Here is a 13,602-nt window from a genome sequence, read left to right on the forward strand (position 1 = left end):
TTTTCACTGTAAATTATACAATTACTTTTTCTTTTTCACTTCCAAAAACCGTATTTTTAACAGTATTTTACTGTAAAATTACATTAAATGTAATTACATTTATTCACCTTATATAGTATGGAAACTTACTGTTAACCAGTTAACAGGTTTTTACTGTAGCATTTTTACAGTCTTTTACTGTTAAAATCACAATCATTTTTTACAGTGTAGTTTTAGAAAGGTTTTGACCACTTTCTGGTCTAACCAGCTAAAACCAGTTGAACACGAAGCTTGGCCATCCTGGGAGATGTATTTTAGCTGTTTTTTAGCACAGGAAATGTCTTAGAAACATACTGCACATGAGCAAACACTTTAAAAATACATCTTCCAGATGAAAACGCACATCAAATAGATGTTACTGTGATGTACATTTACTAACAGGGTGTGTTTTGGAATTGAGCAAAGGTGAAATCTGAAAATGGCAAATGGTAATGGAGTGTGTGTTGGGGTAGACTATCGATACTTACTTTGAAGCTTGAATCCATTCATCATAGAGTTCAAAGGTCATTAGAGGTTCAGGAAGTTCACGAAGATAAGACTTCAAGGCTCCTGAGGGAAGCAGATGATGAAGGAAAGAGGTCAGAGGGAAGGAGAGAGGCAGGGGCACGGTGAAAGAGTGATAGGACGTGACTGGAGGTGTGATATTCTCTGCCTGAAATACTAAAGGGAAGCCTGACAAATGAGCTGTCAAAAGCCACAATCAGCGTGTAGCGCCTGTCAGCTGTGGCCCCCTACCTGACGGCTACTAGGTTACGCTTCAGGCCCAGAGTAATGAGATCAAATTAACCTGGGACAGAATTTAATGCCAACTGCCGTGGGGTCTGAGATTTTGTAGCTGCGATCCACTAAAAGGACACTGCGGGTAGATCAGTGGACATTTTAAAAGCTAAGAGAGAGGCAGATGCTCACCTGCGATGGCATGTGGGTCGGCCGAGTACTCCTGCACATCCATGACCCCGCAGTCCAGTGATGCCTTCAGTTTCTTCAGCTTGGAGGCCGAGGGGGCCACCCGAAATAAACCCTAAAATGACAGGAAGAGTAAAGTTAGACCTTATTGGCCATAAAATCCCAAGCCCTGTTCCAAATGGCAACCTTGGCCCTCGTGGTTTACTTTTTAGTTTTTTGCAATAGACCTGTGGTTTTTAACCTGGAGGCCGGGGCCCACTAGGGGGTCTCAGGAAATTTCCAATAGGGTCTCAAGATAGCTAAAAAATATTTAAAATAATAAATACTCTGTAATTAATTTTTATATAAAAGTATATTTTCCAAGTGTGTTTTATGTAATAAGTACACTAATATCAATGCACTATACTTATACTTATAGTATATATATATATATATATATGTGACGAGCGTCCCGAAGCTTCATCAGCGTCGCCCTGGAAACAAGCGAGGAGCACCTGATACATACACCCTCTTAATTAGCTAAATTATTACTCGTATATTAAAATAATCAAACTGTAACCTAAATTAGTATAAACTGAATTAGATTTTAATGTATTTCTTATAAAATATGTATTATAATAATATATTGTAACATAAAATATTAATTTTTTTTTATAATAATATATTGTAACATAAAATAATAAAATATTAATTTTTTTCACCTCATTAACTGTTTTAATCGAAGAACACAGAGTTCTTAATTTCTGAAAAAAAAAAAAAAAAAAACGAATTGTGAGTAATTTAATAACTTTGTATAGTTAATACAGACTTCATGAATGACATGCAAAGCAGCCAATCTTGATTAGTTTGTGTCATTTATGGGAATTTAAATAATTCAACAAAGGGAAGTATTCAGCAATATTAAAATATTAATACAACTATTTGATCAGTGAATGGACTGTAGGTGGGACGTTCCACATGATGCTGAGACTATAAAAATCCTGGTCAATGCTACTATAATTGGACTTGATCAACACAAGGATCTTTCCAGATCATTTCAGGTTATCTACAGCATAATGTCTATGAACGGCATCTGTGACATGCTGTTGATTACCACAGACAATAATTTCCACTCATCCCTCAGTTTGTAGAAAAAAAACAGCATTTCCAGGTATAAATAAGCCATGCTGTGTTATTTCTCAGCAGTCTCGCACCTCTTCCTGCATGCCACATTCGAGCAGCATGGTGACGCACGCTTCGATAGGAAATGCAATCTCCCTGCCACTGATGGCTAGATGTTCCTCTAGGGCCTTTCCATACGATGGCTTCTCTATCCAGGCCTCTGAAACACACCATGATGGACATTAAAATGCAGTCTCCAAAAAGCAACAGAAATAAGTTTACTTACAGACCCACACACACACACACACACACACTTGAAAGCCACCACTTAACCAAACTTGTACGCTCAGACATTAAAGTGGAAGTGGAGAGTCTCACCCTGGTGAGCTTTGATCTGTGGCAGCACACTCTGCAGAATCTCCAAAGACTTCCTGTGATACTCCGCCTGAACCTCTATGAGCTACAGCAAGAACAATAAGAGGACACACACATGTTGTAAGCCAATCCAACTAAAATTACACACTTCACCTTTAGTGCCCAGAGGTACTTGCCGTTTGAAAGTAGTTTGCATAGTCTATTTCTTTGGCCACAAAGTTGTACATGTCCGCTGATAACTGGTCCTACAGAGAGGAAGACATGTAGGTCTACATTATCACAAATATTTCAATTTTTTTAATTAAAAAAGGAAGAACATTTTAAGTTGAAGATTATTAGGTAAGAGTAACATGCTAATTTTGCCTCGCATTTGTTTAAGTTTTTAATGAAATGCGGAAGAAAGAGTTGTCGTCACCCTGCAGATCTCCATCCGATTGGCCGTCTCCTCCATTTCCTCTCTAAAGGAATCAGCCTTAGCTCCGCCCTGCTGCACATTACTAGGGTGACTTGAAGATTTGGACGACTGTTGCCACCTAGAGGTCAGGAGGACCAATGACGCTGTCAGAGCACAATGTGGGCAATGCAGAAGAATCAAGGACAGACATCAACAGCAATTTTGCTCATAGTTCGTACCGTGTCCTTGCAGAATCCATGTCCAGGACGAGTTTGGCTAAATGTTTTCGCTGTTTCTGAATGTTCGGAATTTCCACCTAAACAGCAAACCATGTCCACATGAGAAGAATTAAGCAATACAACTTTCATGCACAAAAATTGTAAGCATTTAGGGATTAGCTTCTAACCTTGTAAAGTTCACTGTATCATATTTAATACACAAAGGCCTCTAAATTATCAAAATAAAATATCAAAACTTTGCTTCAAACCTGCTGCATATAGCCCTATGTTTTCCCCCATAATAAAAACTACATAGCATTGATCAAAAAAATAAGCATTTAAATTACTATATTATTGGGAGATACAGAGTGTTTATATGTTTATACATTTATACATGTTTATACATTTATGTTTATATGCATTTTATGTAAGTAGTCTGTTTTCAGTGTTGGGGAGTAACTAGTTACATGTAACAGAGTTATGTAATTTAATTACAAAATTAATGTTAGTTACTTGTGAAATTATTAATGATTACAAGGGAGGTTACATCTGAATATTTTCACACACATACAAATATCTTTCCAAAATTGCACTGACTGCTCTAAAATATGAGACACCAATGTTTCATAGGACACATGCTTCTTTGATTTGAAAATGAATTACAATTGAAAACGTTCATTATAAGTAATCAAAAAGTAATCAAATATAATCAGTTACATTAATAAAGTAATTGAAATAGTTACACTACTTATTACATTTCAAATAGGGGAACTTGTAATCTGTAACCTATTACATTTCCAAAGTAACCTTCACAACGCTGTCTGTTATACTGTTACCAAGAGCTCACTGACTTATATTGCTTTCATCTTTCATTTTGGCCATATAAATATCAGCAGCTGCACCAAATTTTATTAATTATGTTTTTTGCTCAGCCTGGGCCTCTGAATAAAACAGGTGTTTTTTCCTCCTCAATGTAAAGCTCCATATTCTTCTGTATCATACTACACCATTGAAGCCTGATGTATCAAATATGATACTCAATTTTTAAAAAAATAGCTTATTCTCACTATTATTTCACATGTCAGGTACTAAATGGTTAGATGCAGATGAAAAAGGATGCAATATGTGTATTACAGTGTAACTTTGACAGGAAAAACACGCTCACCTCAGCCAGCACATACAGAGGCTCCACAACATCTCTTTCAATCTGTAACTCAAAGACGAGCAGCTCTTGAGCCAACTTCTCCTCTGACTCACCACAGAGATTCAGCATCTTACTGCAGATGGAGACCACAGGTTTGTCAATGCAGTCAACCAAACCAGGGCTGCATCCTAATCACAAACTTCTCAGTGAATGTCACGAAAGATCTTAAGAGCTTAAATGTGACCAATAACTACCCATATATTTTGATGTTGACGTCAAAGGGTGTGTACCTAATCAAACTCTGTATATTTGGTGCTACTTCATCTGCCACTTGGTAGAAACTATCCAAATTAATTTAGTGCAAACCAATGCAGGTTGCATGGCAAGAGACATTTAGAAAACAAACACTGACCACAAGAAGTTTGAATAGGGTTTATCAGGTTAACACGATCCCAACAGCCCCTGCTGGTAGGTTGTGGTAATTACACCACCTGGCTGAAAAAAGAAACGGTTAAACTAGAAGGGATAATCTCGCTGGATGGACAGGAAGAAAGTGAAAGAAAACTATTAAATTGACAGTAAAGAAGACAACTAACGAACTAATCAGCCTACATTGTGGCAAAGTCTTTTTAACCAAAATCTCACCAGATGGACTGGAAAAAATGAAACGGACAGTGAAGAAGACAACTAGTGAACTAGATTTTGCAAGACTTGCATCACTTCTGCCCGTAGTTTTATCCCTTTCTAGCCATCACCAAAAAAAAAAAAAAATACATCTTTCTTTTTCTTCACTGGGTTTACTGGCAGGTTACAAACCAACTTAAGTAGATGCATACCGCCACCTATTGTGCTGGATGACAACTGGATGGAATTGTGCTGGATGGAAACAGTTTTTCCTACTGTGTTGCATAAAATATTAAACAAATTTTGTGTCTTAAGATAATTCCTATGAATTCAAGTCAAAGTCAATAAATTCAAGACTCTTGACAAGACGAATAAAATAACATACAATTTTGTGCAGACTACACTTTTATTTGTCAGCCTATCTCTCTTTCTTTCAGTAGCGGAAATTTAAATGTGAGATTCTGGAAACGAGATCTAAATTTAGCGGGAACCCATAATAAAATAATAACTGAAAATTATTCTAAGTGGACAGCGGGTGAACAAAGAGTGAATATATAGCGGGAGCGGGTGGGGTGCGGAATAGAACCCTGCGGGAGTGGGCGGGAGCAGGGCTAAAAAACAGTCCCGCGCAGACCTCTATCTTACAGGTTTGGAACGACATGAGGGTGAGTAAATTAATGACAGAATTTTCATTTTTGGGGTGAACTATCCCTTTAAGGATGATTTGTTGTATCCTATAAGTTCACTGTTTCAAATAACTTTAATAACATATTATAATTTTACCTGCTTCTGGTGATTTTGTGGAATATTTTGTATTTTATGTAGATATTGTCCAGTCTGACAGTGGTCTTATTGTTAACTAAAATTAAAACTAAAACAAAATTTTTTTTTAAATAAAGCTGAAATAAAATGAATAATATAAATCTAATAAACATTATACGAACAAATTTATATAATTAAATAAAAAAAATGAATGTTGCAACAACCACAAATAAAATTATTTTTTAAATAAAAATAAAGCTAAATAGAAATGCACACACACACACACACAAAAATATATATATATACATATATTGCAAGCTCGAATTACATGCTTCCGTTCTGATTTTTCTTTGTGCAATTGCTAAATTTGTCTTGCCCAATCTAAGTGATTGATTCACCCTTTTGTCTGCCTTTTCTGTCTGAATCGGTATTATAATACAATTCAGTATTTTTGCTAAAATATTACATCAGTTTGTGTGAAATGAGTGAAGTGATATCACTGAATCTGAACATATCACAGCTTTTTGGCATCACTTCCTCAGCTCAACCTGGAGCCATTTGTATTGCCATTTTTTAGTGTACACTGACGTCCCATCTGTTAATTTCCCACATCTTCCCTTTTTTAATTTTAAGACTTTTACTTGGAAGCAAAATCACATTCTGGAAGACAAGAAAAAATATCTGCCAAAGGGGGAAAAAAAGTAAAGTTTTTAGAAAAATTATGTAAGTCACAAGTCTTGTGTTTTCCGAAAAATTTGTCAAAATTAAATTTACGCTTAAAATAAGAAAAAGCATTTGTGGTGTAGGCTAAGAAAATAAACTTAATTCAAAGTGAAAACTTACAAGGAAATGTATCTTGATTTAAGAATGTTTAGGTATTTGTACTGGAAAACAAAAGCAAACACTGAGAAAATACTAAGAAAAATACTTTTTGCAATGTGGGTTTAAAAGCATAATTCTCCATTGATGCCCATTCGATTGTAAATTATGATGCAGCCCAAGGTAAACAGTTTGAAAAATCTGTTTAGACATCAAAATACAAAGACAAACTCACCCAAGAAGAGAGTCGTCTCCTAACACAGCCGCTCCCTCCACCATACATTGAGCAAGTATCGTCAGGGGCAACTTTTTCTGCTTAGGAAAAACCACAATCAAGCTGTTATGAGTGTAATTAATTTCAGTGCAGAAAACAGGAGTGTGAGGTGTGAGAGCTGATGTACCGAGGGAGATTTGACTGATCTCTTTTCTAAATCGGTGCCTTGTTGTCCCTGCAGACAGGCGGCCAGCTTCTTATGTGTACTATGAGAGACCTGCTTTACCAGGTCTAAACGCTTCTCCACCTGAATGCAAAATAAACACATGTGAAGCATATGAGCAGTGCAGTAGAAATAAGAGTAGATTAGAGCAGTAGGTAAATATATACAGCTTGTGTTTACACTGATCTGATTTCATCTCACCTGCAGCAGGTCTTCACTCAGTACCTCTGTTTTTTCTGCCCTGTAATATCAGAGAGAAGAGGCATTTAGGTGTTGCGCTAGCTAGTTTTGCTTTATATGCAAAAACGCATGCTCCGCAGATTTTTTAATGGATTTGGACAGCAACCTGTCCAAATCCATCATAAATTGTGATAATTTGGATTGTAAAGTCAGTTAAAAATAAAATAAAAAAGTTGTATTGTAAGTTAAATGACATTATCCTATACTACAGGCCAGGGTCAGTATGTCTTTGTCTAAGAAATTATTTCAACTATTTCAAATAAATGCTTCTGTTGAACTTTCTATTTATCAAAGAATCCTGAAAAATGCATCACTGTTTCATCACTGATACTAATAATAATAATAATTGTTTCTTGACCATCAAATTATCATATTAGAATGATTTCTGAAGGATCATGCGACACTGAAGACTGTAGTAATGATGCTGGAAATTCAGCTTTGAAGAAATAACAGAAATAAGTTACAATTTAAAACATATTCAAATAGAAAACAGCTATTTTGAAATGCAATAATATTACACAATATTACTGTTTTACTGTATTTTTGATCAAATAAATGCAGTCTTGGTAAACATAAAAGACTCAAAAACAATAAACGGTAGAGTATGTATACATTTTCTTTGTCCAATTGACTCATACTGGACTCAAATGTCAACAAAACTTCAATTTAGATAGATAGATATATCAACAGTGTCTTTGCTGTTGACCTTCAAAGATCGAGAAAGAAGGGCTTTTACATTTGCCAAAAAATAGAACTTTATTTATATCAAAAATAAACAAGCAAGCCAGGCCAGAAGAGAAATACTAACGCAAAAGTAACGTAACGCAACACATTACTTTCCATAAAAGTAACTAAGTAACTTAATAGGCTACATCTTTAACTTCTAAAAGAAACTACAAACTACTAAGCACCAGGTACTAAAACAAAATTATAAATATACAGTTCAGTCATGAAACTCTAGATGGCGCATTCTGACGGGGTGTTAACGTAACTGATGATATTCAGAGAGTTAAACGACTTGGGACAAGCTGATTGGTTCATGCTGCATATGCAGCCAATGAGCTTACTGCCTTACATTTATATGGCTGGCTAGCATTCACTTGAGATTCCTGCAGCGCGCTTTCAGAGTTTCTCTGAAACCCTCCACCTTCCCCAGCTCCACCTGTATAGATCTGCTACGGGTTATTTTATATGCTATTTGTGCAGCAGCCGTATGGCTTAAATACTCATGGCACCGTATCGCCATATGCATTGGCAGTAGCAAGTTCCTGTACTTGCTTGCAGCAGCAGCAATAATCTACAACTACCGCAATAACCAACAGCAGCAGCAATTCAGCAGCAGCGTAGCAGATCTGTTCCGCCAAGACCAAATACATTAACGTTGTCATATACACCACCATGCTAAAATCTTCAGAGAGTTGTCATGATTGAACTGGTTCTTCCCTCATTAACATTCTATCATTTGATACCAGACCATTAAATTAATCTTGCCTGAATACTGAGAATAGCATAAGAATAACATCTCAACAGTTCCTATAGAACGAGCTGACTGAGAGTTACTTTGAGCAATTCAAACTGGGGAGAGGAACTTTTCACAAATGAGTGGAGTCGACTCCGCCTCCTCCAGCTCACATACTTTCATGAGCTATGAAAATCAATAAAAACAACTTTCACAATCCCCTATGAATGCGCCATATTGAACTCTGGCCATTACATGTTCATAATGAATCACAGCGAGGATGCAGAGCAGGTTCTGTTTCTGCTGATCCTCAGATAAGCAGCATGACCCATATGGCGCTCACATACATACAGAAGAGCAGGTTGCCATGGAAGCAAATGCCAAATGCGAATGAAAATAGACACCAGCACATCTCCTTCCCATCCACGATGACTGTGACTTGTTAAAGTGTAAAAGAGGGTCTTGATGTAGAAAGAGGTGCATTTTATATCTAAGACAGAGACAGCAGCGTGCATGTTTTTTTTTAAAAAAGAGACAATTTTAGAACAATGATGTAATTTGCAAGAATTTACAAGGTTGGAAAACTGAATCTCTGCTATGCTATAATTACGTATACAAGTACTATAAATAAATACTAAATTACACTATAATATCTCATTAAGTAAAACCATTTTGTTACTTGAAATAAAATAAAATATATAAAAAACTTTTTAAATTTTCTTTTAGTTAAATAAAAATAATAAAAACTATATAAACACACACAAAAAAAACTAATGGAAATAACAAAAACACACAACAAAATTAAAAAAATTTTAAAATGAAAATGAAAATATAAAAATAACCTAATTCAAAGTACAAAAAAACTATAATGAATGTTATAATATTATGCTGTGAATATTAAAAAAACAATATTGTAATTATTTCTTAACATTTTAAAAACATTTTAACATTTTAAATAGAAAAGGTGTGGAAAAGCACTTCAGTTTGCATAACTGATAAAAATGTACGCCTTTAATGCAGTGTATATTTTTGAAGATTAAGGCATCTGTTAAATGCTTAAATGTAAATCTGACATAAAATACCTCAAAAAAATGTCTGTGCCGTTATCTTTAATGATGAAATATGTGGGCATATTGACCCACAAACATGATAATCATAATATAAATTGTGTACGCACAGTACACAACACATCCGAGACAACACTTTTGCAGGCATTTTCATGACCCTAAACAAGAAAAAGTCACAAAATTTCAAGAAAAGCATCATAGGTTAACCAGTATTTCCAAAAACACAAAAACCAAAATGTGTCAAACTGACCTGCAACATAATCTTGCATTTCTGCAACAGTGAGAAAAATCATATTTACAGAAGTTCATATTGTTTGGCCATTCATCAAATATTTATTTGGAAGACCGCTAAATTTGATCCAAAATTAGTTAAATCAACATTTTAAATTAGATATTTATTTATAATTATTTCATATTTAATATAACATGTATTTAATATTTAAAGGGATACTCCACCCCAAAATGAAAATTTTGTCATTAATCAATTACCCCCATGTTGTTCCAAACCCGTAAAAGCTTTGTTCGTCTTCAGAACACAATTTAAGATATTTTGGATGAAAACCGGGAGGCTTGTGACTGTCCCATTGACTGCCAAGTACATTACACTGTCAAGGTCCAGAAAAGTATGAAAGACATCGTCAGAACAGTCCATCTGACATCAGTGGTTCAACCGTAACGTTATGAAGCGACGAGAATACTTTTTGTACGCGAAGAAAACAAAAAATAACGACTTTATTCAACAATTCGTCTCCTCTATGTCTCTCCGCATCACTGTAGCGCCATTTTGGAGAATATCCGCTGAACGCAAGCAGCGTACGCTATTCTTTGTTAAAAACAAAGCTTTTACGGGTTTGGAACGACATGGGGGTAATTGATTAATGACAAAATTTTAATTTTGGGGTGGAGTATCCCTTTAACTAAATTATATTTTTATTAATTAAACAGATAAACTGTTTTAGGTTTAAGCCATATTTAGAATATTTCTTTCTTTTTCATTCAGCTTCACTGCATGGGGTCTCTGAAGGTTAAAAAAGGTCATGCGTGACTTTTGAAAGTCTAAAGCCTTGAAATATTCCCTTCACTCCCATTTTGCACATTTTATCAGCAATTAATAATTAAAAGACTATCATCCAAACAACAGTTTTCGATTTCATCTTTGCCCTTACTAAAATCAGTATGCTGGTTTTCCTTCTGTTGGTGACTCATCACTCAGTCTGTTTGTTCACATTGAAGACAACATGAAACAGACCCTACTGACTTGCCATAGAAATGTCCCTAGTCTTATTGTGTATGACTCATCGGTAAACATTATTATATAGCGAAAAAAGTGTTTGATTTCATAATCTTTCATTTAAAGTCTCTGCAATGTCTATGTTTCTTCTACTGACGTAACCAAGTCCGTGCAAGAAAAATAATAAATATATAATGTACAGTTCCGACTCTATTGTGATTAGCCATTTAAACTAGCCAATATGTGAGCAGACATACTACATTAATAAAACAAGATGCTACACCGCATGCCAATCATACACAGCCTACAGTTAATTCACTTATTAAATCTCTCACATTTCACTATTTATTAAACAGCAGTGTTTTTGTTGCCATAAAATGACTGTAATGCACAGACTCTACAACAAAATCAGTGTTATGAAATTCTCCCTCTCCTGTTTTTGAGCAGCAGTATCCTCCTGTTTCAGGTCGATTGATTAAAAAAAGAAAAGAAAACAAAACCCAGGCTGCCTACAACAGATGCTTCGAGCTGAACCGCTCTCCGACACTGCAAATTTCCCAAGGCAAAGACAAAAACAAACAAGCGGCCTGGCAGAGGAGAACAGATGATGCATGTGAATGACCTAGTGCTCCGTGAGACAGGCCTGCTGGGGCCGGGCCAGAGATGAGGCACTGACCGGGGACTTGAGAGCCCAGAGAGTCCCGCGCACATCTACTCGGCCCGTCAGGAGACTCAATAAAGCTCTCCTCCTGTCACTCTTCAGCATGACTCACGGGCAGCAGGACAACTCTCAAAGATGGCAATTAGTCTTGAAGAGGTGTTTCTTTTTATTACGGTGGTTGCAAGGCTGCACTGCGTAGATATTTCCCATTCCTCAGTATTAAACTTCTGAAATTAATTCAGCGCTAAACATACAGATCATTTCGGCCTAAAGTGGGCTGCGCTCTTTAAAAACTTTTGAAGACATTTAACAATTCTAATCTTCCATTAGCTTTACGGAATGTTTGGCATTCATAGGGCTTTCGCCAGCGCAAACCCTCATTTGGCGTTAAAAACTACTGTCAGGATTTACTAAAGACACGCAATGGGAAATTAGCACTGAAAAGGCGTGGACACGGTTATTTTTGCGAGTCACGTTACTGAATATGCATTTGTAGGAGTTTCCCTTTTGATCGGTAAATTTATGGGATGAGAGTATTGAAATGAATCACGCAACACGATTTACTAAGATTTGCGCTCGTCAATTCACTGGTATTTGCGACATTATTTAATGCCCAAAAAAGCATGGCTAAAAGCAGGTGGTAATTTGCGCTGCGCTTGGTAGATTGCGCTGGTCATTATGGAAATGATCTGCCTGCGTCTGTTCTTTAATGTGCACATTGTAAGTAAATCACCCGCAGAATTTTCCCCTCCCATTGGCGCTTTTATGGAATAGCGCTCTAACGCTAATTTGCCCTGTTTAGTAAATCTGGCCCATAATTTCTTCGGACATTCCCGGAGGGAAATGACGTCATGGCAGTGCTGATTGGCTGAAGTCATCACAAGAAAATAAATGGAAATTTTTGAAAAGCTTTCATTGGATATAGATGCTTTTTGCTGCCGAAAAGTGTAGCTGTCACTAACTGCCCATGATAACCAGTCTAGGGTTGCAAAGGGGTGGACAATTTCCAGTAAATTTCTGGAAACTTTCCCAAAATTTCTGGAATATTCCAAAAAAAAAAAAATCCTGGAAAGTTTCCAAAATTTCTGGAATATTTCCGAAATTTACTGGAAATTTTCCACCTTTTTGCAACCCTAAAACAGTCAAACCCTGAACCCTTGACTGACACTAGAGGTCTTCACAGTCCGGTCCGCTTGAATCTGAAAACCCAAGGTCTGCCTGAGACCCATGCAGGTTCATATCCAGAACATTGACAAGTGTCTCGGCCACGGGTTGAAAACAACACAATCTTACGGAAACTCATATCTATTTCACATTTTGCCGAAACAGTGGTTGATGTGTATGAATTTTTCAGATTCCATTCGTACATTTTCATACGACCTGCTTAAAGGGGGGGGGTACAATGCTGTTTCATGCATTCAGAGTTGTTTACACTGTTAAAGAGTCGGATTCTCATGCTAAGCATGGACAAAATTTCAAAAAACAATTTGGACGTATGACGGAGTATTTCTGTGCTAAAAATCTTACTTCCGGGTTCGTACAAGTTTCGGAGAGTTTTTTTTCGATCGTGGCTCTTCATGACGTAAACGAGGGTGGAACTCCTTATATGGGCATTTCTCCCGGAAGAGCACGCCCACGCACGCATCGACCAGAGCGAGAGCGAGATCGCGCCCATCAAGGAGAACAGCGCTGCACGGGACTCTCTCGGGAAGAATGTCTCCAATGAAGTGTGTTTTTGGTTGTAAGAGAAAGATAACTTTGTTCAGCTTCCTAAAGAACCCAACCTTATGTAAACACAGTGGATGCAGTTTGTTTTTCCGGAGCAGCAACGCAGTTTCACAAATGTGTTTGTTGACGAACGTTTTATAAACAAGGCCCAGTTGGACGCTGGATTAGCACATCGTTTGATACTGAAGGATGGAGCGGTCCCAGCTATAAAGGACTGGATTGGTAATCGGGCATACCGGGCATTTTCCCGTTGGGCCGACACACTTAAGGGGCCGACAGAATGTTTTTTTGCCGAAAACCATCACGCAGGGACAGCGAGCAGCCAGTGGCCCATTGGTTTGTCTCCTGTATTGACAGCGTAAACATCCAATCACAATGCGCTATAGATGGAGCGATG

At 36.8% G+C, this 13,602-nt stretch overlaps 1 protein-coding gene across 1 annotated transcript in view; it reads right to left on the reverse strand.

The window, feature by feature from the left end:
- LOC107711156 (rho GTPase-activating protein 44-like) overlaps positions 1-13,602 on the reverse strand; it is a 60,598-nt gene that overhangs the window by 20,939 nt on the left and 26,057 nt on the right. The window contains exons 2-12 of the mRNA XM_016516093.1: positions 7,021-7,060; positions 6,784-6,903; positions 6,618-6,697; positions 4,199-4,310; positions 3,055-3,131; positions 2,837-2,954; positions 2,598-2,666; positions 2,425-2,506; positions 2,139-2,266; positions 949-1,060; positions 507-588 (exon numbers count right to left, since the gene is read on the reverse strand). Of these exons, the coding sequence (XP_016371579.1) occupies positions 507-588; positions 949-1,060; positions 2,139-2,266; positions 2,425-2,506; positions 2,598-2,666; positions 2,837-2,954; positions 3,055-3,131; positions 4,199-4,310; positions 6,618-6,697; positions 6,784-6,903; positions 7,021-7,060 (1,020 nt within the window). The remainder of the gene's footprint in view (positions 1-506; positions 589-948; positions 1,061-2,138; positions 2,267-2,424; positions 2,507-2,597; positions 2,667-2,836; positions 2,955-3,054; positions 3,132-4,198; positions 4,311-6,617; positions 6,698-6,783; positions 6,904-7,020; positions 7,061-13,602) is intronic.

This window comes from Sinocyclocheilus rhinocerous, unplaced genomic scaffold, assembly GCF_001515625.1.
Source record: "Sinocyclocheilus rhinocerous isolate Xijiao unplaced genomic scaffold, SAMN03320098_v1.1 scaffold115, whole genome shotgun sequence".
Lineage (NCBI taxonomy): Eukaryota > Metazoa > Chordata > Actinopteri > Cypriniformes > Cyprinidae > Sinocyclocheilus > Sinocyclocheilus rhinocerous.